Source organism: Taudactylus pleione, unplaced genomic scaffold (genome assembly GCF_031769625.1).
Source record: "Taudactylus pleione unplaced genomic scaffold, aTauple2 ptg001750l, whole genome shotgun sequence".
Classification (NCBI taxonomy): domain Eukaryota; kingdom Metazoa; phylum Chordata; class Amphibia; order Anura; family Myobatrachidae; genus Taudactylus; species Taudactylus pleione.
In genome coordinates this window covers 330001-356542 of record NW_028286147.1, presented here as the reverse complement: position 1 = coordinate 356542, position 26542 = coordinate 330001, and the positions used below count along the sequence as shown (strand labels likewise).

General features: G+C 45.5%; 1 protein-coding gene across 2 annotated transcripts in view; it reads left to right on the top strand.

Annotated features, from left to right (window-relative positions):
• ME2 (malic enzyme 2) overlaps positions 1-26542 on the top strand; it is an 89091-nt gene that overhangs the window by 39979 nt on the left and 22570 nt on the right. Inside the window, exons 11-16 of one of the 2 annotated variants that reach the window (XM_088464681.1) lie at positions 7598-7712; positions 13208-13350; positions 14000-14102; positions 15936-16006; positions 19485-19583; positions 21642-21775. In XM_088464681.1, the coding sequence (XP_088320807.1) occupies positions 7598-7712; positions 13208-13350; positions 14000-14102; positions 15936-16006; positions 19485-19583; positions 21642-21775 (665 nt within the window). Of the gene's footprint in view, positions 1-7597; positions 7713-13207; positions 13351-13999; positions 14103-15935; positions 16007-19484; positions 19584-21641; positions 22915-26542 lie in introns of those variants that run through there. The other variant, XM_088464682.1, reaches the window with a different exon arrangement.

Sequence of the window (26542 nt, the reverse complement as noted above, 5' to 3'; positions counted from 1 at the left end):
TGCCTGATGGGGCGGGCCTCCCTCTGGGGGGGTCTCTGGGTTGGAGGCCGACTTCTACAGTTTTCTCATGCCTGGCATCAGACAACTAAGGATGCCTGGGTTCGAGAGGTGGTTTCCCATGGTTACGCCATCACGTTCCTGGGGCATCCCCCTCAGAGGTTTGTTGATACAACCCTTCCTTTAGACCCGGTCAGGAATTTGGCCTTCCAGGAGGCTATTGGGGCCCTCCTGAGGTCAGGAGTCATAATACCCGTTCCTGCAACTCAACAGGGAAGTGGTCATTATTCAAATTTGTTTTTGATTCAGAAACCAAATGGGTCACATCGCCCTATCTTGAATCTGAAGTCTCTCATCAGATTCATCCATGTGCCCAAGTTCTGTATGGAAACGCTACGGTCAATTATGATGGCAATGCAGCCTGGAGATTTCATGATCTCCTTGGACATACAGGATGCGTATCTGCATGTTCTGATTGCACGATCTCGCCAAGGGTTTCTGAGATTGGCGGCAGATCAGCAACATTACCAATTTCAGACTCTACCCTTCGGTCTAAGATAATGGCAGTCATGACGGCTCATCTCAGTCAACAAGGAGTCAGGATACTGCCATATTTGAACGACCTCCTGATATTGGCGCAATCTCAGGAGATGTTATAATGTCATCTCCAGATTACCATTGTCTGCTTACAAGAGCACGGCTGGATAATCAGCTGGAAAAAGTCTTCTCTTTCTCCAACTTAGCAGATGGTGCACTTAGGGGTGCTGCTGGACTCTCTGGGGCAGAGGATTCTTCTACCAGACGACAAGATTGCGGCACTAAAATCTTGGGTGCGCAGTCTACTTTGCAAGCAAGAAGTGTCAATGCAGGTGCTGGGCTCCATGGTGTCCACATTCGACATGGTGGCTTATGCCCAGTTCCACTCCAGGTCTCTGCAGTTATGTATACTGCCTCATTGGGATGATCAGTATCATTGGATAAAGTCTGATGATCCGCACCTCGCCAGAGGTTCGGCTCTCCCTCGCTTGGTGGCTGCAGACTCCTCTAGACAAGGGTTACCCATTATGGGTCCCAGATTGGGTACTCCTCATCACGGATGCAAGTCTGCGAAGATGGGGAGCGGTGACAGGTCATCGCACCTTTCAGGGAAGGTGGACGGTCCAGGAAAGTCACCTACAGATACATGTTTTGGAGCTTCGTGCAGTGCACAGAGCACTCATTCTAGCACAGGACCTCCTTCACGGCAGGCCTGTCCAGATTCAGTCTGACAACGCAACTGCAGTGGCCTATATCAACCATCATGGAGGCACACGAAGTCCGGCAGCCATCTGCTGTGGGCAGAATGCCATCTTCCAGCAATCTCTGCAATATTCATCCCAGGAGTCCTCAACTTGGAAGCAGACTTTGAGTCGTCAGGACATACACGCCGGAGAAAGGGCTCTTCATCCAGACGTCTTTCAACTCCTGGTGGACAGGTGGGGATTACCGGACGTAGACCTCATGGCGTCACATCACAACTACAAGGTCCCCAGGTATGGGTCCAGAACATGGGACCCCTCAGCCGCCTTCGTGGACGCTCTGGCGGTGAAGTGTTTCCAATCTCCCTCCTCCCAAGGGTTGTCAGAAAGTTCAAGCAGGAAGGCGGCAGGATAATACTAATAGCTTCTGCCTGGCCCAGGAGACATTTGTTCACAGATCTGACATGTCTATCCATAGACAGTCCACTTCCACTGCCTCTAAGACCGGATTTGCTAGTGCAGGGTCTCTGCCTATATCCGGATTTTACCTCGGCTGGCTTTGATGGCGTGGTTCTTGAGGCTTCCATCTTAAGGGCGAAGGGTTTCTCTTCTTCTGTGATTCAGACTATGCTAAGGGCAAGGAAGCCTGCTTTTGCCCGCATCTACAGTCAGGTACATAACTATTGGGACATTGACAGAATTTTCATATTTTGGCCTCTATTCACCACCACAATGGCTTTGAAATGAAACAAACAAGATGTGCTTTAACTGCAGACTTTCAGATTTAATTTGAGGGTAATTACATCCAAATCAGGTGAACGGTGTAGGAATTACAACGGTTTCTATATGTGCCTCTCACTTTTTAAGGGGCCAAAAGTAATGGGACTATCAACTCAAAAGCTATTTCATGGACAGGTGTGGGCTATTCCCTCGTTATTTCATTATCAATTACCGTATATACTCTAGTATAAGCCGAGTTTTTCAGCACATTTTTTGTGCTGAAATAGCCCCCCCTCGGCTTATACTCGAGTCATGCCCGCATGGTACGCAGCTGATTAGCGTACCATACGGGCCGCGGTGTCTGTGACACAGCTGCACCGAGTGTGTAGTGCTGACCAGACGGAGTTCGGTCAGCACTACACACTGCCAAACACACAGCCGCCGGAGCGGGCAGCTGTGTGTTTGTTGTAATCAGCAGCCGATGAGAGTCTGTCAGACTCTCATCGGCTGCTGCTGCTCCCACTGCGGGAGCCATCTTCCGGCTCCCGCAGTAGGTAATGGGACGTCATGACGACGTCTCTCCCATAATGCAAAGTGGCCGGAGGAGCCAGTAGCAGCGTCGGGACCAGGAGTGGGGTTTCAGATAAGTGTTTTTTTTTTTTTTAATTACATCTCTCACTACTGGGGGGGCTACTACTGGGGGCACTACCAGGGGGGGGTATTACTACTGGGGGCACTACCAGAGGGGGAATATTACTACTGGGGGCAGTACCAGGGGGGGGGATTACTACTGGGGCAGTACCAGGGGGGATTAATACTGGGGGCACTACCAGGGGGGGATATTGCTACTGAAGGCACTACCAGGGGGGGTATTGCTACTGTGGGCACTACCAGGGGGGGTATTACTACTGGGGGCACTACCAGAGGAGGAATATTACTACTGGGGGCAGTACCAGGGGAGGGATTACTACCAGTAGCTGCTACATTTCCCACCCTAGGCTTATACTCAAGTCAATAAGTTTTCCCAGTTTTTTGTGGTAAAATTAGGTACCTCGGCTTATATTGGGTCGATTTATACTCGAGTATATACGGTAAGCAGGTAAAAGGTCTGGAGTTGATTCTAGGTGTGACATTTGCATTTGGAATCGGTTGCTGTCGACTCTCAATATGAGATCCAAAGAGCTGTCACTATCAGTGAAGCAAGCCATCATTAGGCTGAAAAATCAAAACAAACCCATCAGAGAGATAGTAAAAACATTAGGTGTGGCTAAATCAACTATTTGGAACATTCTTAAAAAGAAAGAACGCACCGGAGAGCTCAGCAACACCAAAAGACCAGGAAGTCCACGGAAAACAACTGTGGTGGATGACAGAAGAATTATTTCCCTGGTGAAGAAAAACCCCTTCACAACAGTTGGTCAAATCAAGAACACTCTCCAGGAGGTAGGTGTATATGTGTCAAAGTCAACAATCAAGAGAAGACTTCACAAGAGTGAATATAGAGGGTTCACCACAAGATGTAAACCATTGGTGAGCCACAAAAACAGGAAGACCAGGTTAGAATTTGCCAAACAACATCTAAAAAAGCCATTACAGTTCTGGAACAACATCCTATTGACAGATGAGACAAAGATCAACTTGTACCAGAGTGATGGGAAGAGAAGAGAAGGAAAGGAACTGCTCATGATCCAAAACATACCACCTCATCAGTGAAGCATGGTGGTGGTAGTGTCATGGTGTGGGCATGTATGGCTGCCAATGGAACTGGTTCCCTTGTATTTATTGATGATGTGACTGCTGACAAAAGCAGCAGAATGAATTCTGAAGTGTTTCAGGCAATATTATATGCTTATATTCAGTCAAATGCTTCAGAACACATTGGACAGCGCTTCACAGTGCAGATGGACAATGACCCGAAGCATACTGCAAAAGCAACCAAAGAGTTTTTTTAAGGCTAAAAAGTGGAATGTTATGCAATGGCCAAGTCAATCCTCTGACCTGAATACGATTGAGCATGCATTTCACTTGAGGAAGACAAAACTTAAGGGAAAATGCCCCAAGAACAAGCAGGAACTGAAGACATTTGCAGTAGAGGCCTGGCAGAGCATCACCAGGGATGAAACCCAGCGTCTGGTGATGTCTATGCGTTCCAGACTTCAGGCTGTAATTGCCTGCAAAGGATTTGCAACAAAGTACCTGTATTAAAAAGTGAAAGTTAGATTTAGGATTGTTTAGTTTGTCCCATTACTTTTGGCCCCTTAAAAAGTGGGAGGCACATATAGAAACTATTGTAATTCCTACACCGTTCACCTGATTTGGATGTAATTACCCTCAAATTAAATCTGAAAGTCTGCAGTTAAAGCACATCTTGTTTGTTTCATTTCAAAGCCATTGTGGTGGTGAATAGAGGCCAAAATATGAAAATTCTGTCAATGTCCCAATATTTATGCACCTGACTGTATCACAGGATTTGGTCATCATTTATTCTTTGGTGTTCCCATAGAAAATATGACCCTAAGGTTTTCAAGGTCTCACGCGTGCTTGGTTTTCTTCAGGCTGGATTGGACTTAGGTCGTCGCCTGGTTACCTTGAGAGTTCAGGTATCTGCATTGTCCAGCGCAGAATTGCTCCCCTGCCTGATGATAGAACATTTTTGTTTGCAACCTCCGATTGTCCCTCTGGTGGCACCATGGGATTTATCTTTAGTTCTCAGGGCACTGCAGACTCCCCCCTTTGAACCCTTGGATAAGTTGGATTTAAGATGGTTGACAACGAAGAAACTTTTTCTCCTCGCTACTTCCTCAGTTCGTAGAGTTTCTGACTTGGCAGCACTTTCATGTTGCTCCCTATATTTAAATTTGTCATCAAAATAGAGCTGTCCTCCGTACTAGGGCGGGTTACCTTCCAAAGGTGGTATCCCGTTTGCATATGAATGAGGAAATTGTAGTCCCGGCTTTTCAGTCTTCAGACCTTTCTAAGGGTGAAGCTTCCCTGGATGTGGTTCGAGCCCTGTATATCTACGTGGATCATACCAACTCCATCAGGAATGCACTCTTTGTGTTATATGGGTTTCACAAATGATGCCGGCCAGCTAACAAACACACTTTGGCTCGCTGGCTGAGTATGACTATTTCTCAGGTCTATACACAGACTGATCTCCCTGTCCCAAACAAAATGATAACACATTCTACAATGTCTGTGGGACCATTGCGGGTGGCTAGACATGGTACCTCGGCTAAACAGCTGTGCAAGGCTGCCACTTGGTTTTCCGTCTATACCTTTATCAAATTCTGTGCATTTGATACTTTTGCCTCCCAGGATGCTTCCTTTTGGGTGGCAGATTCTTCTCTCTGCTCAGGAGCGTCTCCACCCTTAAGGGAACTGCTTTACGACGTCTCCAAGGTAGATCCTGTGGACCCTATGGACCCTGAAGAAGAAAATAAGAGTTATGATATTACAAACCTTAATTAACTTGTTTTCTTCGAGGTCCATAGGGTCCACAGGGCACCCACCCTGACTCACCCGGCCTCAGTTGGGATCTGTTCCTTTTCTTTTGTATCACTGATTCCCTCCATGTTTTGAGAGTGTTTCTTGTGTACATTGTACTTTCTTCTCCACTTTCTCTCTTGCTGTTAGGCTTGTTTACAAACTGAATGGCTGGGGTCAGGGTATATAGGGAGGAGGCCCTATGCATGCTCGGAGCTTGAAAGCTGTAGCTGTTTGGTGCAATGGATTACTCCAACTACATACCCCCAAGGTAGTCCTATGGACCTCGAAGAAAAACAGTTAACTAAGCTATGTTATACCATAACTCTTATTATTGTACTATAGAATGTGGTAATCCAAAATAAGAGAAGACAACAGAGACTGGGGATGCAGGGCAAGTAAAGTGGGCAGGGACGGGGAATGCAGGGCAAGCACAGTGGGCAGGGACTGGGAATGCAGGGCAAGCAGAGTGGGCAGGGACTGGGAATGCGGGTCAGAGACTGGGAATGCAGGGCAAGCAGAGTGGGCAGGGACTGGGAATGCGGGTCAGAGACTGGGAATGCAGGGCAAGCAAAGTATTCTTTAGGAGTGGTTACCAAGTGTTTAAATGCATAGCCCTTATTTGTCAGCAAAAGGGGTTGGCACAGTTCTAATAATGGGCCTGATTCAGAGATGGACGCAAATGCCATCGCACCTGTCATTTCTCACAGATTGCTATTGCGAAAATATGCTAATTACTCACTGTCCAGTGCTTAGAGACGCCCACTGAAAGCATCTCACATCCGCCACTCACATACAAAACCGGAAACCTCAAATGCAGATCAGGCGGCCATCAGCCTTCTGTGTAAGTCTAAGCTGCCGCAGACACAGCGGGTCGCCACACCTACGTTTTTCTGTCAACCCCCCTGTTACCTCCCCCAAATACAGACTACCTGTCACTTGCTTTACAAATGAATCCTCTGTGTGAGCGCAATCGCAATTCAATAGTGTTCTCCCCAGGCTGTCTTCTGCGGGCGCATCGCCCGGCAGAAACAGCCTACCGCCCGGCACTTTCCCCCACCGACCCCCGCTGTGGAACGCTGGCCTCTGAAGTGACCGGAGGCTAAAGAAACCTCTGATCGCTTCAGAGGCCAACGTTCCCAGTGATGCACTGCGCGGATGACGTCACCCGCGATGTGAGGAGCCTGCCCCGCGCACCTGCTGGATTTAGTTAGATCCAGTCAGCGCGAGGCAATGGTAGTCAGAGCGGCCAGCAAGTAAAGGTAACTCAGGGCTGTGGCTGGGACCGGGGCTGGGACCAGGGCCAGGACCAGTCTGGGGGCACTGCCTAAGGGGCACTATTTAAACCTGGTGGCACTGCATAAGGGGCCAGCCTGGGGGCACTGCATAAGGGACGCTATTTAAACCTGGGGGTACTGCATAAGGGGCCAGTCTGGGGGCACTACATAGGGGCACTACTTCAGCCTGGGGGCACTGCATAACAGCAAAGCTAAACTACAGGGGCAATGCATAAAGGGGAAAACTACAGGGGGCACTGTATAAAGGGCACAAATACAGGGGCACTGCATAATGGGCACTTTTGACTGAGAGCCAGTGGGGGAGCAGGCTGAGACCTGTCAGGCTGGATTGGTAAGGGAGATACCCCTTTTCCCGGCGCGCGCATAATTGCGAAGGCCCCTACCCGGCTACTTTTTGATGCCACCCGACTGGAAAAAATTTATGGGGAGAGCACTGGTGCGGTTTACACGCATGCGCAAAAGCTAACAATCGCTCAATATGCCTAAATATCTGCATTACGTCGCTGAATCAGGACCTATTTAGTCTTCTATTAATGATGTTCTAGAAGGTGGGTGTTTTATATTACTGTATGAGTGATATTATTTTAAAGTGTTTTATAGTTATTCTTCGCCTCTTGTGTCTCACTTGACACATGAGGATTTGTGTCGGCAGCTGACCCCAAAAGGGCTTAGACAAAAGGGGCTTAGACAAAACTTTTGCAATGTCTTATTTTGTTTATAACAATGATGATGAGGAAATCATGGGAAGGAGCGTTGTTTAATCCTAATTTACGTCGTTATTGGCTGACATTGTACAGTTGATCTCACTGGCATTTACTCCTGCAATGGCAAAAAGTGATCTCATTACTTATATTTCAGGGGCGTGAAGAAGTAGCAGACGGTAACCAGGAGTCTTTCGCGCACCGTCCTCCTGGTCACCCCGTGAAAACTTTTCTGGATGCAGTCAATGTTCTGAAACCAACTGCAATTATAGGTAAATACATCTGTGTTCCTGTGCTCATTTTGACAAGGATTTAAATTTAATTTTAGTCTTAAGGCGGTATTCAAATAGATTCGCGTACGTGTAAAAGTTTTGCATGCCTTTTCGCCGACATCGTGTGTTTTGGCCGCGAAAACTTTTCGTGTGCACCCCCGTATTCAATTCCAACAGACGCGAAAAACACAACCCGGCGATTGTGAACCAGACGAAAAGTGCTGTCAGAATTGTGGAAATCAGCCTGACACCCCCAAAAAGATGCACTAACATTGGGGACCAATGTAGATGCCCCCCGAATATCCCTAATAAAGCTATATAGGGTACTTAAGTTGTGTCAACAACGTCTAATTAGCGTATTTACACAAGTGGTAAAGAATACCATTAAGCAGTATTTCTTGGTGAAAATAAGTACTCCTGTCAAATTTGGGGTACATGAAAATGGGTGCAAGCATGGTTTAAAGTCGCTAAATTTAAGTTTTTAAAAACTTAAGAAACACACCTGAAGCAAGCACCTGCAATCAAAAAAACACCCTCACCCATACTTGCAGACCCCCAAAAGTCTATTTCGCTAGTTTTTATGTTTGTCCCCCTACTTTGTACTTTTTCGCCCCCCAAATTCAAAGTACTGTTTTGGGGTGTTCCTCACTTTTTTTTTTTTTTAAGCAGTTATCCTTTGGGGGGGCTGTCCCAAGGGTGCTGAGTTTGCCCCCCAAAATAACGATTGTGCACTTTTTTGTTTTCTCCAGCTATTCAGAGGTGAATCTTTTTAGTCTATTACATTGCATTGACTTTCCGTGTACGCAAAAACTATTTGCAATTGAATACGGAGATAAGTTTCCAACTGGTGAAAAGTCACAATCCGCGATACTTTTTCACGGATCTCTACTTCTTGCGGCTAATTGAATACGGCCCTAATGGTGCATAGACACGGCCAGATTTTAATGCACGATTTGAACGATAACGATATCGTTCAAATCGTGCATTTTTGGGCCCCTTCCAAACGACGATCGATGCGCGGGCACATATGGTCGATATCAATATCGACCATCGCCCGTGCATGCAGGCCAACCTGGTCGATATTGACCAGGTTAGTCTGGTTACTATAGGGACCCGCGATCGTTGGTCGCGGGTTGTTATAGTCATTAGGAGGGTTGGCGCATGTGCTGGATGTTCGATATCGAACATCCAGCACATACTCGACGATCAGACAATGATCAGATCGTCTGATTGGAGACATCACTCCGTGTGTACGTGTACGGAGCTTTAGTTTTATTTCATATTGTAGTTAGTTTAGAGTCACATTTTAGTCCTTTTTTTTTTTTTTTTGTTCTAGTCAAGATTTAGGCCCTCATTCAGAGCCACTCGCTAGCGGCAGTACGCTCGTTCCGAGCGATGTTCGCACATCTGCGCATGCGTACGGTTTTTAGTACGCATGCGCGAACCAGTCAGTGCGGCCGAAAATCGTTGGTACGCAATATAGCGAGGGCCTGCTATTTTGAGTGACAGAATGAGGCGTATGTGGGTGGTAACAGGGGAAGGTGCTTGAAAACGGGGAGTGGAGATCCGAACGCAGGCGTGCTTAAAGGTCAAAACGGGCGTTTTAAGGGAGTGCATATTTAATACAGCAGCGTCATTGACCACGTCACTTGGTTTTTTTTAACTCAGAACTGCTCGCAAAATAGCGGTTGAAAACACCAACCACAAGAATAGCGAGCAGTTCATACGCTGTACGATGTACTCGATTAATCTAATAAATAGCGGACATGACGTATGGTGCGTGCGGCCAGGGGGCGTTTTTATAAAAAAAACGAGCGTATGTTTTGCTCGCTCGTTCAGACTTAGAGGTGGGAACAGACTGCAATTTGCGAACGGATCATTTGAATAGCCACCCCTTGTTTTTGAACGAACGACCACAAATAGCGAACGGCTCTGAATCAGGCCCTTAGTCAGTGAACCTCCGTTTTCATTGTAGTCTAATTTTAGTCAATGTTTTAGTCATAATTTTTGCAAACCGCGTAATGATGGTGTAATGGATATAGAACTTTTCTCTATAATTCCCTTGGGAACTTGAAGCCGGCATACCTTTAACTATGTGTTTAGTAATTTAGGCTCAGTAGGCTGAGTGACAATGTGTTACATACTAATTTACCGTACTACTCCTCCCATACATCATATACAAATTAATGCCTTAAATTAGTTAGAACAAATGCAATACACAATCCTATTCTCTTCACACAGATCATATTTATTTTCTGCAAATACCTAGAGCACATACTTGTTCTTAAAAATGTTAAATAACCCTACTTCAAAAATAGAAAGTAGTGTATGTACTGTAGTATCAGTGTAAATTTTTGGCAAGGATTTGAAATTGTCTTAGGGCCTAATTCAGACCCGCTCGCGAGTGCTGAGCGCTCGCAAGCGGGTCGATGTTGGCCCAGTGCGCATTTATTTATTATTTATTACCAGTTATTTGTATAGCGCACACATATTCCGCAGCGCTTTACAGAGAACATTCGGCCATTCACATCCGTCCCTGCCCCAGTTGTTGAGCTTACAATCTATATTCCCTACCACATGCGCGCACACATACACACTAGGGGTAATTTTGTTAGGAGCCAATTAACCTACCAGTATATTTTTGGAATGTGGGAGGAAACCGGAGTACCTGGGGGAAACCCACGCAAGCACAGGGAGAATATACAAACTCCACACAGTTAGGGCCGTAGTGGGTATCGAACCAACGACCTTAGTGCTGTGAGGCAGTAATGCTACCATTACACCGTCTGTGCTGCACATGCGCACGAGGGAGCCGGCTCCGTCTTGCGCATGCGCAAGACCCGGATAGCGACGGCCAAGCCGTCGCTCCGGGTCTCACTACAAAGGGGGCATGCTGTCGATGGTGAGTGACAGCACGCCCCCTTTGGTGGGCGTGCCGGGGACGTGGCTGCCCAGACGGAGGCGTTCCAATTGGAATGGCTACCGTCTGGGGCCGGTCCCACTGACATCACAAGTGATGTCAGTGGGAGTGCTCTCTGCTCTGATAGAGCACTCCAGGGCTTGCGGCAACGAGACCCAACCACAAGGGTCTCGTCACAAGCCCGATGGTCGCAATGGTCTTAACCATCGCGACCATCTTTTTGGCCGCTCGCTATAGCTGTGGGTGGTCACCCACAGCTATGCGAGCGGCCAGGAGGCCGCTCTAAAAAAAAGAGAAGGATGGCCCTGATTCAGAGCGAGCGCTCTGTCACAGCGCCCGGCTCTGAATCAGGGCCTTAGGGCCTGATTCAGAGCCGGACGCTATTTGCGGTCGTTCGTTCAGAAAAAAGGGGTGGCTATTCAAATGAACCGTTGGCTCTTTGCGGTCTGTTCACGCCTCTATGTCTGAACGAGCGAACAAAACTTGCTGTCGTTTTTTGGATAACTACGCTCCCTGGCCGCTCGCATCCTACGTCATGTCCGCTATTTATTAGATTCATCGAGTACATCGACCAGCGTATGAACTGCTCGCTATTCTTGTGGTTGGTTTTTCCTACCACAAATTTGCGAGCAGTTCTGACTATAAAATAACCCAGTGACGTGGTCAGTGACACTGCTGTATTAATTATGCACACCCATAAAACGCCCGTTTTGACCTTTAAGCACGCCTGCGTTCTGATCTCCACTCCCCGTTTTCAAGCACCTTCCTCTGTTACCACCCACATATGCCTCCTCCTGTCACTCATATTAGCAGGCATTCGCTATTTAGCGAACAAACTATTTTTGGCCGCACTGACTGGTTCGCGCATGCGTATTATGATCCGTACGCATGCGCAGTTGGGCAAACATCGCTCGGAACGAACGAGCGGCCGCTTACGAGCGGCTCTGAATCAGGCCCTTAGTCTCTTATTTAAAATTGAACACCGATTTTTGCCGTAAGTTTTGTCATTAAAACGTTTGTTACCGTTACAATGGGATATAGTTATGAGACCGTCGGCCGCGATGCCGCCTGTCTCAATACCGACAGCTGAATCCCAATAAGGGACTTAAGGGACATCGAAATAATGACTCCTATCTTTATCCGGCATGCCGAAGGACGCCAGCCCGAACGAGGTAAGTCATTTAGCGTTAGCCACGGGGTGGGGGAAGAGGATTAGGTTTAGGGAGCGTGGTGGGGTTAGCGTTAGGTTTTTGGGGATGAGGTTAGGGTTGGGCACCCCTAGGGAGGAGGGTTAGGGTTAGGCACCGCTGGGGGGGTTACGGTTAGGCACTAAGGGGGGAGGGTTAGGTTTAGGCAGTAATGGGGAGGGTTAGGGGGTGGGGTGGGTTAGGGTTAGGCTACAAAAAGGGAGGGGAAGTATACTTACCAGATCCCTGTCGGGATATCAACCATCGGAATGCCGCTGTCGGTATTCTGACAGGAGGCACCCCGGCAGTTGTATTCCATACCCACTCCCGTTACAATTTAGTCCTAAAAAAAAAAAATGCCTTCAAATATACTTTTTTTAAACATTTTCAACAAAATGAGCCCTGCAGTGTTCTATTCTCAAACTGAAAGATCAGCTCTGCTCACCCTGGGTCTGATTCAGAGGTGAAGGCAGCCGCGTCTGAGTCTCAGACGGGCGACCGCCAAAAACGCAATCTGCAAATACTGCTACAAACGTTTGCCCTGGGGACCGACCATCCATGTGTATGACTGTGCAAGGACTGGGACGCCCACTTTAATTGTCTGTAGATGCTGTTATACTGCCTGGTGCATCCTTCGACGCCACCATCGGCCGCACCATCAAAGCCCTATGGCAGGTGCAGATTGTCCATTTAAGTACGGCGTCCAGAGCGATTGATTGAGCATCTGTGTGCGCAAACACGTCAGCGACACTCCCATAACATTCCGGTGCGTCTGTTTAGCCACCGTCCGGGAACGCCCAGCACTTTTCCGAGACATTTATGATACCGTGCGTCTCAATCTCAAAAGTGACTTTGTGCGTACACTCTGTGTAACGCATGCGCCGTAGGAGGAATTTGGCGATTCACGCACAGTAGCAAATGATCGCTGGGAGCCATGAACATCGCTATTGCGAGCAGCTCTGTATAAGGCTCGCTGGGTCATAGTGCTTCCCTCTAATGTTTAAGGAGTGTTTGATTAGAGTCAGAGCATTTTGTTCTCTCTCTCCTATTATTCTGTATGGCAGGGATAAAATCACCTGCAGTCAGTTGGATCGTCACAATGTTCACAGCGGCACAAAGTAATACAGGAGATGATTGAGCTCATCTGTGACGTGATCTGTCTACTTGTGTGAGTTTGGTCAGGGCCATGTGTGACAGGGGCAGTGACATGATGTGAGGAGGGGAATGGGGGGCAATAGAAGAACAGAGACTGAGGTGTATAGAGACTGGAGCAGGGCCCCCCAGCAGGGCTAGATTAAGGCTTGTGGGGGGCTCCTGTCACTCTGATGCTAGAAGATTGTGTTGTCAATCACACCTTTTATATGAAACAGAGTTTTGTTCATTTTAAGGTGTGGCTGGAGCTGGAAAGCACTTTACAGAAGATGTCATCAAGGCGATGAGCGCAATTAACGAGAGGCCGATCATCTTTGCTCTCAGTAATCCAACCGTGAAGGCTGAGTGCACAGCGGAGGAAGCGTACACCTTTTCTGAGGTAAGTAGGTATTATGCCCTACTGAGCACTGAGTTTAACTAGCTAGCTGTCAGGATGCCTCCTGTCACAATACCGACAGCGGCATCCCGATGGTTGGTATCCCGACAGGGGTCAGGTAAGTATACTTACTCTCCCACCTTCTCCCCCTAACCCGCCTTTCTTGTAGCCTAACCCACCTCTCCCCACCCCGCACCCTAAATCTCCCGTTGGTTCCTTAAATTTAAGTCTCCCCCCTTAGTGCCTAAACCTAACCCCCCACCCAGTGGTGCCTGACCTTAACCCCCCCCTTCCCCAATAGGGGTGCCTAACTCTGACCCCCCCCTTCCCAAGAAAAATCCTAATGGACCTAAACCTAACCTGCCCCCACCCCGCGGCTAACAGTACAGGTGCCCTGGCTTACCTTTGTTCGGGTACGCATCCTCCTGGATTCCGGCGACGAGATTAAGATAGGCGTCGGTATGTTGACGCCTATCTTAACTCCCTTGTCGGGATTCCAGCGTCGGGATAGAGGCCGCCGGTCTCTTAACTACATCCCTTCTATGGAGATTTAATTTTCACCAATTTAATTTTTAACAACTTGTTTGAATTTTTTTTTTTTTTTTTTTTTTTTAAAGAACGCTCTACTGCTCTCTCTTTCTTCATCTTCTAGGGACGCTGTCTCTTTGCCAGTGGAAGCCCTTTTGACACGGTGACATTAAAGGATGGACGGTCATTTAAACCAGGACAGGGTAACAATGCCTACATCTTTCCAGGTACTGGAGTGTCTCTATTTAATGAAAAAAAAAGTGGAAATAGATATGACATATCGGTCTATTCTGATGTATATCAGGCAGCGATCTAAACTGAACCAAAGGTTTTCAGAAGTTGAGATTAACACTGTTTTATGTGGCTTCAAATCGGAATCATCAGACCTTGCTCAGCTTTTATCAGCTGTCTGTATAATTATATATATATATATTTTTTTTTTTTTTTTTTTGGCTGGGAAAAGGTGCCCTGATTTGGACGACCATTATTTTAGAGGCAGCCACCACAGTGGTTCTTCCACCAGACTTGTTATATTTTTGGCCCAACCTGTGCCACCAGAATTACAGGATCACTCTCTCTTGGCCGCACGGCTATCTTAGGGATAGTGCTGAAAAATGAGAGTGGCCGAACGATCCTGGATATTTATATTGATAAATGCTTACAAAATAAATCTCTGGTTTTAAAAGCTGCTGGAACAATGTAAAGCAGTCAGATAATAGACAGTCAGGAGTCAATTATAGAACATACTCAGACTTGAGAGAAAATAAATACGGCAATGGTCATCTTAAAAAAAAAAAAAAAAAAGTATATGAAGATCACAAATAAGTCTGGCAGACAATAGGCATTATAAATGCAAGAATGGAGACTGTATAGCAATTAGCTATGGAATCATTCCCATAGATCAGGGGTTCTCGCCCACTATTCTCAATTACAGCCAACAGGACATGTTTTGAGGCTTTCATTAATCATGCACAGGTGATTGCTGGGTCAGTAATTATCCCACCTGCTTCCACAAACCGAAATCCACAAAACATGACCTGTTCGTGGTGCTTGAGGATAGTGGTTGAGGACCCCTGCCTTAAAGAAGGCCTGATGTGTGGTGAACTTTTCCATAATCTAGCCTGACAAAGAGGAGCTCCAGCAGATGCCCCACCCCAAAGGCCCAACGTGGCACTGTCCATTGGACAGCACCTTCTTTACTCATAACTCATAAGGAGAGACTGAAGCTACAGTTAGCATAAATGCCTTGTGTCCCAGGGTGTGGACCCAGGTACCAAAAAGACTGACTCCACCCACAGGGAGCCCTAGAGGCAGGGATGGGAGCACTGGTGAACCCTTCGACCTGCTCCTTCCAGCAGACGTCTCAGAGAGAACTCGGGTATTGAACAGTAAAAAATAAAACATGCATAGCTGCTCCATCAATTTTGAAGAATGGGTGCCCACTCCCATGGGCACTAAACTAAAACTGGTCCGAACGGCAGAGGGGTGAAGAGGAGCTGCTTGATCTTGCACAAAGGGATGCACGTCTGCTGGGTTAGTTTGAAAACCCTGTAATTTTGTAGACAATGCATTTGTTTATTTTTTTATTTAAGTGGTAATCCAGTTTTACTGCATATTGATTTGGTGTACATGTTTATTTTAGAGGAATTGTAATTGCTACTTTGTACCTGTCATTAGCGTAAGAAGGTTGGGGCATATTCAATTAGCCAATAGCACCTATTGGAGCATTGAGCCGTGAGCTGCTACGCACATTTCCGGGTACTGCTGTTGGTAAAACATAACTTTATATTTTGCTCCTAGAGGTTTCGTGACCAAAAAAAATTTTTTATTTAACATCCCACCCCCAATAAAATGTTAATTTCAAATCTGTTTTAGGACCGGTTGCCATCTACAAGATTGGAGCAATTATTTGTCTCCCAAGCAACACCTGCATACATTAATGGTGTCTCCTACATGGGACCCTTTATAATGTTACACATTTGCAAGTGGCCAATATTTGTCTACACTGATTGTCCTCCTTCCCTCCCCGATGGCACCACCTGACTTTATTTTGTCACTAGGTATCGCTCTAGCGGTTATCCTGAGTGGGGTACGTCACATAAGTGATCGTGTATTTCTTGAAGCTGCGAAGGTGAGTGTGTCTACAGTATGTTAATTATTAAAGGAGTTGTACACAGGATATCATACATGCAGACAAAAAAATATGATATACCCAACATATCCACAATTAATAAAGAGTGCAAAAGAATAATACTGGCTGTTAAAAAGAGCGCAGTGACCAGTCTCTTTAGATATCAGCTAATCCAATTAGGAACAGATGAGTCCAAACAGAACAGTCTATTATCAGTGAGGTTTCAGCGGGCTAATACATTGCGGTATATAGAGGTGAATAGAAAGCAGATAAGAACCACTTGGCCCATCTAGTCTGCCCCATTTTTAAACATATTGTTACCTCAACCCTTATTGATCCTTACTTCTCCTGAAGGATATCCTTATGTCTATCCCATGCGTGTTTAACTTGCTCTACTGTCTTGGCCTCTACCACCTCTGATGGGAGGATATTCCACTTGTCCACTACCCTTTATGTGAAGTAATTTTTCCTCACATTTCCCCTGAACCTACCTCCCTCCATGTTTTAGAGCATGTCCTCTTGTTCTAATACTTCTTTCTTTGAAGAATGTCTCCTTCCTTTACCTTGTTAAAACCCTTTATATGTTTGAACGTTTCCATCATGTCCCCCCTTTGCCTTCTCTGTTCCAAACTATACATAAGATCTTTTAGTCTTTCCTGGTAGGTTTTGTGGTGTAGACCTTGCACCATTTTAGTTGCCCTTCTTTGTACTGTCTCTAATGTATTTATATCCTTCTGGAGATATGGCCTCCAGAACTGAACACAGTAATCTAGATGAGGGCGTACCAATGACCTATACAGTGGTATTATCACTTCTGTCTTTCTTCAAACTTGTTTGTTTTAGCTTGCAACTGCGAACAGAAAATAAGTGTGATATCTGTACTGTAATGGTAGGAAATCTACACAGCTGCAGGTCTGTGTTAGTAATTCTCTTTTTTTTTTTTTTTTTCTATCAAGATGAAATGAATTGTTTTACAATAAATGTGTTCATTTAAAGAACCTATCGGTGCTTCCTTCTGTTTTGGGACATTAATGGTGATTCCCTATCCTGATGTTGCATGTTGGCACAAGACAGTTTCCTGACGTTGAAAAGTACTTTGAACCTGATTTATTCTCTGGCTCATTCCAAAGTTCTTCCTGAAATAAAATCCTGCAACTTTAGTTGCCTCTTACTGCTACACAAGTAGAGTTAAAGTGTAATCCATTAATATATATTCGTAGTACTATAACCTTTTACATATGGCGTCTTCTCCCAGCCTATAATCCTTTGCAGTAGTGTAATCAGGGCACTTTTATTGTCTGTCAGGCAGAATTGCTAAACCCAGATGAAGGGAAACCCACGGTTTGTTGACTCTTGCCTATACTTTGTGTTCTGCATAGAGCCTATAATCACGTCTCCTGTGAATATTTAGTAACTACATTCCTATTACCGTACTTGCAGTTAATCCACAGCCAAAATTCTGCATGACCTCTCGCATCACTTTCCTAAAGTGCGTTCTGCATGCCATAGTTGCTTCGCTACAAGATTTACATTGCATTGAGTCTAGAATTGTAAAATGAGTTAGAGGGAGTGGAGAGAGCTAAAGTAATGACCAATCAGCTTCTCTCTCCAAGACTTGATAAATCTCCCCCTCTCGGTGTTGCTGGGCCACCCTGCTGCTAACGGTGGGGAAACCTCCACTGTTACATGCAGTCAAGATTCTGGGAGACCTTGATTCAGAGGTCATCCAATCAGATGCCACCATTCCTTATACACAAGTATATGCACTGTTGCAAATTCCGAAGGCAGCATTGCTTAGTGCATTGCAGAAGTCCTAGTACCTTTGAATGCGGGTATTGGTGGAGGCAAACAGGATCAAGGCCATTAAATGAGCCTACTTGCCAAGGGGAAGGTGCTCACATCATGGTGCATAGAAATTGTGGCCACACACCTGGAGTTGACCAGGAACCATGATGATCACTCCACTGGTTTTTCTGTTGGAAGCAGGATCTAGTATTTCTATATTTGGAAACACCTGGTGGGCATGTGATCACCAGGGTCTTCAGGTGGAAGAGATGGTAACTACTCTGTTTGAGAAGGCCTTGTATAAAACCGAAAAATAAAAAAAATCCAATGTGTCCATTTCTGCTCTGTCTGCTCCAGTTAGAACACATAGGTTATGTAACAATGAAAATATGTTTTTAGAGTGCCCCAAAGTCTGTTGTGACCCTACAGGAGGACACTCGGGAGGTAGGGGAAACAATCTAACAAAACTAGAGTAATATCACAAAGCAAATTGGGTAAACACATTTTATGACAGTCTTCTGGGGGTGCAGAATTTTTTAAAAAGTCTGTGTTAAGTTTTGTTCGCATTTGACGTCTAATTACGGCATTTTAACCCTAAATAAATGAGTTTATATAATTAAAGTCACTACCAAAAGGATCCCTTATTTGTAATGAATGCTATAATGTATCTTGGGTTATAAAGGAGTTAAGTTTCTTCTTTTGTTATGGAAGTATACTGTATCACAGTTTGCGCAAGAGCGTCCAGAACATAGGTTTTAAGATGAGCAATCTGTGTCACATCGTTCACGAGGCCACAGACTGACCCAGCTGACTGTAGTATCCCTTGTAGCAGTGTCCCATCGCTCAGCTGGCCACAGACTGACCCAGCTGAATGTAGTATCCCTTGTAGCAGTGTCCCATCGCTCAGCTGGCCACAGACTGACCCAGCTGACTGTAGTATCCCTTGTAGCAGTGTCCCATCGCTCAGCTGGCTACAGACTGACCCGGCTGACTGTAGTATCCCTTGTAGCCGTGTCACATTACTCACGAGGCCACAGACTGACCCGGCTGACTGTAGTATCCCTTGTAGCCGTGTCACATTACTCACGAGGCCACAGACTGACCCGGCTGACTGTAGAATCCCTTGTAGCCGTGTCACATTACTCACGAGGCCACAGACTGCTACAAGGGATACTAGTGTCAGCCGGGTCAGTCTGTGGCCTCGTGAGTAATGTGACACGGCTACAAGGGATACTACGGTCAGCTGGGTCAGTCTGTGGCCAGCTGAGCGATGGGACACTGCTACAAGGGATACTACAGTCAGCCGGGTCAGTGTCCCATCGCTCAGCTGGCCACAGACTGACCCAGCTGACCGTAGTATCCCTTGTAGCCGTGTCACATTACTCACGAGGCCACAGACTGACCCGGCTGACTGTAGTATCCCTTGTAGCCATGTCACATTACTCACGAGGCCACAGACTGACCCAGCTGACTGTAGTATCCCTTGTAGCAGTTTCCCATCATTCATCTGGCCACAGATTTAACCAGCTGACTGTAGTATACCCTATAATCATTCATCATTCAGCAGGCCATAGACTGACCCAACTGACTGTAGTATCCCTTGTAGTGGGGAGCTATTACACACCAGGCCACAGACTTACCCAGCTGACTGTACTATCCCCATTTTCATTGTCTAATACTTGTTCTTTTATAGGCTCTGGCAGAACAGTTAACTACTGAGGAGCTGGATCAGGGACGACTGTACCCACCACTTTCAAACATCAGAGAGGTCTCCGTATGCATTGCTGTTAAAGTAAGTGCACTCTAATAAATAATTTTCTAGGGTAGATGTGCTGCTTTCACTTATGAGGTTTTACTCATTCATCCTAATGGGGACACAGGATACACTGGGGTCTAGAATGCGGTCACAGGATCTTTGGACACATTCAAGCGTAAGATTCTCCCCCTCCATATGCAAGTTCAGGATTTTTGTTAGTGTGCCTCACATTACACCCGTGGGTCCATCAAACTGCAGCTTTTGTTTTGTTACAGGTTTATTGTTTTCCGTTTCTTATTTTTTTTTTTTAAATGTCATCTGCTGGGGTTGTATGGAGCGGACAAGAGCAACAGTCATTTTTTGGGAGCAGCTTTCTGCTCTCTCATATGCAGAGAAAAGTAGTGATTCAGGGGGCTGGGTTTTCTATGGCTCTTCTGGGGTTGCACAATTGTAGCTTGTCCTCATCTTTTTCTTTCCTTCTCTCTATGTCAAGGAAGGGGAATAGGTCTAGGACTAGGGCCAAGCTTGGAGCAGGAACAGGTGCAAAGGTTTTTGACTGTTTCGGATGTCACTTGAAATTGCCTTGCGCCCAAGCTATGGTAATTTCCCTGCATATGGCATGTGAGGTTGCCTGCTGGGACACTTACTACAGTATGATAGCTGTGCCAGTTTTTGGACCAAGCATTAGCAGCGCTTTTGCAGTTCCTCCGCATTCCCTAGGGAGCCAAGCAAGGACTGTCCCTTGCATGCCCCTCACACGACAACCTTGGGGAGTGTCTTGTTCTTGCGTTTCTGCCAGGACCGTCCAGGTTCCGCCATGGCAGCAGCTGACAAACCAACTCTGGCAAGGTCGGTGGAGGGCCTGGTTCAGATATCCTCTTTCTTGAAGAGGATTCTGACAACTGCCACCACATCTAGACCATGGAGGTGTCAGAATTCAGGAGAACTGCCAGAATTTGTCTCTGAGAAGGTAGCAGTAGGGTCTAACTGGGAGGTGGTTCTCATTCGAGAATATTGCTTTTCTCCTCTCTCCTGTTCTACACTCTTAGGCCCATAAGCTCTGGAAAGTGATAAACTACCAACCACTCAGCTAGTAACTGTCAAGTTGTAGAGTTTGTGTGAAAAATTATAGTTAGGAGCTAATTGTTTGGTAGTTTATCACTTTCCAATTTATCACTTTCCAGAGCTTAGTACATCTGCCCTAGACAAATACTTCAATCTCAGGCCGCCTATGGGCTATAAAGGGGGGGAGGGGATGGGGCTTGAGTTTTTGGAGGTATATTTAATGTGCCCAAACTCCTACACTGTACTCTATACCCCAGTATTCCAGAATAGGATTCTGCTTAAATTGGGCAACGCTGCTGATCTGATCATTTCTCTCGTACTGCTCTACCGTTCAAACTGCAGAAAGCTGCAATATAAAGTAGGCCAGAATTGCCAGGTTACAGAGTGTCTGCCAATAGGTCTTTTTTGTTTTTTCTTTCATATTAGCAAAAAAATGTCTAAGGCCGAGATTTACTAAAAAAAAAATGCTGTAAAAACCCAGTTTTTGGGGTTTTTACGGCATTTTGATATGTACTGAGCCCCGGCCGCCCGATTTTCGATGCGGAGGGTAACGCTAGGTTTTTCTGGTGTTACCATATAGAAGCCTAGGGGCTTCTTACCGCTTCCTGGCGCATTGCCGCTGCCCCGCAGTCGCCCAGCACCTCTCACTGCCAGCCTCACTCACCTCAGCCTCCTGCGGGCTCCTCCTGGATCCCCCGCCTCCTTCTCCTCTTATTCTTCTCCCGGGTGCAGGGAGGAGGAGGAAGAGACCGGGACTTCCTGTAGAGGTCACCAGCAGGAAGTTCCCGGGACTAGGAGGGGGAGGAGACCCGCGGAGACACCCCCACCTGGCGGCGGCAGCAGCTTCGCAAAGGGCAGCTATTATCGCTTAGAGCTGTCCTTTGCGATACTAATTGCATATGCTCGTACATATGCGATTTAGTGATTTTGCGGTGACTGGTGGGGGATGTACATTCTTAGGCCGGGTTGTACTGACCTTGCGGTGAAAAGTGCGGTGTTTCGTTGATATTTTCATTTTTCTCTTTCCAGGTGATGGAGTTTGTATATAGAAATGGCATGGCTTTCCAGTACCCGGAGCCGCTAGATAAGAACGCCTACATTCGCTCTAAAGTGTGGAGTACAGACTATGATTCTTTCTTACCCGATGTCTACGCCTGGCCTGAGTACGCATCAAAGCCTCATAAAATGTTCTGAGCCCCCAGCTGAATGGAGCTCCTCTCACTAGGAGCACATTCATAGGGCAACGTAAACATAGGTGTTATCGCACTTGTATGGGAACTCCTTGTGCCTTCCGGAAACACTCAGATATGCTCTGTAATCAACCAAAAATACCAGTCACATTCCTGCTTCACTAGTGCCCTCCTAACAACTCCAACCACCTACTATGTGTAGTGTGCAATACTGCAGCTAGGACACGTGTTATAATTTATTATAACCCATATAGTGCATATTTTACCTCACATCGGATACACCGCACATGTATGTGTATATACATTTCATGAATTGATTAAGCAACTTTCTTTTACTATATAAAATGTCTTCCCATCTCTCTGCTGCTCTGTTCTGCCCCTCCCACCCCGCTCCATACTTACCCCTTTCCCGGGGGTTGGTCCTCCACCATGGCTTGGTCTGTCAGTACAGTTAGAGATGGGCCCGTCCATGTGAGCTTACAATCTTTGAGCTGTGAGGAACAAGTGATACATATGGTGGCATGTAACGTATATATTATACATGTTATTTTTCCCGGCACTTGGCTTTTTTTTTTTTAATAATCACCATACCGTAATGTGATGATGTGTGACATTGAGAATCATAGTATTCCGTGATCATTTTGAACGGATATCTGTGTGACTGAAATAATGTATCAAATGGTGCATTTCCCATTCTAGTGCTGCACAGTATTTAAGTTGTGGGGTTTTTTTGTTTTGTTTTTTACTTTTTGTATTTTTATTTTTTATTTTTTTATATATATAATTCCCACATTCTGTATTGGGCATTGTTTTCCCACAATGATATTATACATGACTTTCCAATGTAATATGCAGGACAGCTCTCCCATTTATAAAAGCCGTGCCGGTCTGGAAATCTTCCCCGTGATTCAGCATTAATGTGTACCTGTGCCCTACAGAGAGCAGAGGCGGCCATTTTGTAGGGCAACCAGATATTAGTGAGATGCAGCTTCATTTAGACATTCCATGACCAGTATTTGTAAAGCATTGGTTGCTAGTGAATAGAGGCGGCCTGTGATTATTGCTCCTGCTATGAAGCGGGTGAGGCAAGGTCAGGGAGGACTTTTTTATGGGTCAGTGGTGTTTAATCAGAGGAGGGACCCATTTGAAATCTCCTCTCTGGCCCACCGCTCTAGCGCCGGAGCATGTACAGTAAAGACTCTGCTACTATGCCAGAGTCTGCTGCACATGCGAAAAATATCTGGGACAACGCCATTTTACCATAGATTTCTCTACTGCACATATCCTCAGGAAAATGACGCTGCCACCATTTTCCCAGGGATTTCTTCAGCAGTGGCTGCAAGGTACGTATAATATTCAAAGGATGCAGGGTGTGCAGTGTAGGTCCCCCTTGACTCAGAGGCCCGTGTGCACCACACACTGGGCACACATTATAAATTTGCCAGTATTACAGGTTATTCAGTCATAGATCGAGACTTTTGGACACAGCCACTTTAAGAAAGGAAATTAAAAGGTTAATATAAATGTTCCATTAATTTCTCAATGTAACCTAAATCATCTGTCACATGGGGGGGTTCAATTAGGAGCGTGATATACCCCGCAGCCAATTGATCGTGCCGCGTGGAGAATAGATATTCCGTTAACTAGCTCCGTACAGAATGCTGAATCAATGGGTTTTCCAGTGCGGCATGATATAGAATGTAGAGAGAGGAGAAGGTTTTTCTGTTGTGTGACAACCAGGAGCATGATGACTGAGTGGCTCAGATTAAGGGGTCAGTTCAATTAGTTGGCTTTTTCGCTGCGCAAATTGCATTTGAATTCAATTCCAAACTCCAGTTGCATTGGCCCACCTCATTTGTGTTTTTTTATTGTGTGCACCCCCTGAGCAGGAAAAACGTAGGGAAAATCTTTTATTTTCTGGTAAGAATTTTTTGGGTCAGTGCAGAAAATCACCTTACAGACATTTTTCTGTACCCCAGAATACCGTGAAGAAAACTTTTTTAATTTACTAAAAAAAAATACTAATTGAATCTCGCATTTCGCGCTTGACTGCAATGAAGGCGAGTTTCGTGGTGCAATTTCGCATTTGCAAACTCTCATCTAATTGAAGTGACCCCTAAGAGAGATTTTCAGCTGATGAACACTTTTTTTTTGCGCAGTTCATTAACTATTGGCATCATGTTAAAGGTAAAAAGCTTTCTGCAAAAAAAATCTATGTACAATTGTCCCTTTTAAGTGTTTGCTCTATAAATTCTCATGTGTGTATGCGGTTGGTTTTTTATATCTAGATTGTTTTTGTTTATTTAAATGTAAAAATCAACCTTTTATTCTTATATGGGCCCCCATTTACTAACGAGTTTTATCACCAAAACTCCAGCCAATCAGCTCCCAACTGTCATTTTTCTAACAGTTGACAGTTGGGAGCTGATTGGCTGGCGCACCATTTATCATACACAGTGACATTTATCACTCGTTTTGGAGATAAAACTCGTTCGTAAATGAGGCACATGATGCGTTATTTTATTCCTACTGGATAAAATGCACGCCAAGACAAATGAATTTGATACAAATCCTAGGCCCCCATTTACTAACGAGTTTTATCACCAAAACAAGTGCTAAATTTCACTGTGTATTATAAATGGTGCTCCAGCCAATCAGTTCCCATCTGTCATTTTTCTGACAGTTGGGAGCTGATTGGCTGGAGCACCATTTATCATACACCGTGAAATTTATCACTCGTGTTGGTGATAAAACTCGTTAGTAAATGAGGCCCTAAATCTGTTATAATGTAAAGTGTGTTTATTGTATTGCAATGTGCTGACGCAGTCCTGCTGCAAATCCTATCTGGCCACCCAAGTGTCTTATTCAGATCTATTGTGTATTGCAAACTGCGTAGATTTATTTTTGGTTTGTAGACGTCCTTACAGAGATCGACTGGTTACCTCTTACTATATCTGTATGGCTTGCAATTCACCTCCCATCCCATTATGAATCTCTTCCCACCAAAACTACACATTCGCCAGTACTTTGAAATCAAGCACAAGATCAGGGATATTTGTAAAGCATCTTGTAGCATGATACCGTCCAGAATTATATTTTTCTATTTTCAATTGAAAATGTCTCCCTGGTAATAATAACACTGTGTTTATTAAATAGCGCAACAAAAAATGAAGGGTGTGAGTTTTAACAGATCAATGTCAAGTTATTTAAAGCCATAGCTGTGTTTTTCAGCTCTGTTCTAAATATCATGGGGGTGATGTATCAAAGTTTGGAGAGAGATAAAATTACCACCCAATCAGCTCCCAACTGTCATGTTACAAGCTGTGTTTGAAAAATGACAATTAGGAGCGGATTGGTTGGTAAATTTAATTCTCTCCAAAATTTGATACATCTCACCCATTTGTTTAAGGCGGTTCAGTGTTTTTCTGTTCTTAACTGTGTCCCTTACGTGTTTTTTTATGTCTTGTAATTTTCTTAGTCATTTACAGTGTACAAAATAGTATATACAGATTTTAAATATATGATCGTTAAAAGTAAAACAAATAAAAAAAGGCATTTGTACTGTATTATTCAATTTTGTGTCATACGAATGTGCACATTGGTTATGTCTCATTAAGAGTCCAGTTTTTCCTGTAGTTAGGGCCTGATTCAGCAAGGAGCGCACGCTAGCAGACTAACTCACCCAGCCGCGGCGAGAATATGCTAATCAATGCACACGCACGGAGACAGCAGCACAAGATGCAGATGCCCAGCCCATTTTAAACCGCCCATCTCTCTTTACTCAAAGCCTGATCAGTACGCAAGATAGAGTAAACATCGGTAACATCGAGAACCATCGACCACATTTCCATAACAGTGGTTGGCCAGACCTCGCTCAGGATCTTGGCAACTTCCTGTGTGTAAGGAGTCTCAGCACTGTGTCCGTCGCCGCACTAGCTTAATTATGGACCCTCCTAAAACGGCGTCCCAACTAGAGATGAGCGGGTTCGGTTTTACTCTGTTCTTTATGCCTAAATTATCGCAAGTTTGGATTAGTTCGGATTTATTTTTTGGCTAGCCAAAATGCGCGATAGTCAATAGCCAATAAAATGCAGTTTTTGAGATCCGAACATATCCGAGTAAATCCAAAACCGCTCATCTCTAGTCCCAATGCACAGACACAACTGCGTTCGCCCGACCACCCCCCGTTGCCACCCACAAACAGCACTTCCTGTCAATCAATGCCAAAAGGGGTCTGGGTGCACGCTGCGTATAGTCTGCGTACGCTTACCAGATCGCAAACATCAGCTCGCACCGTGCGTTCTCTCACTTGCATTCCTTGCTGAACCGGGCCCTTAGTGTCTTGGAGGCTAATGAAGATATAAATGTACAACCGTTTGCGGAGCGTATTTTGTGTGTATTCGCACCGAGCATACTCTGGAACAAAGTTCTACGCATGTACTGTCCATGCAGAGTCGTACGCATTTAGGTTACATTTCCACTTGCTGCTGGGCTGCAATGGGGCGTTCTCATGTAGGCAGTGTCCAGTGAGGGCGTATAGATGAATTGTGGGCTTTGGAGGTTTGGCCGGAAGCGTAAATACGCCTGTTTTTAAATGTATCTTTTGCAGCAAGAATATAGCTGGTGTAAATGGTGGTGACTGGTATCAAACCTCAATCCATATAGATTGGAGTGGTCCATCTGCAATACAGGAGCAATAACCGGCGACTTACATTCACAACTCCGAAACAGTCTTAGTCC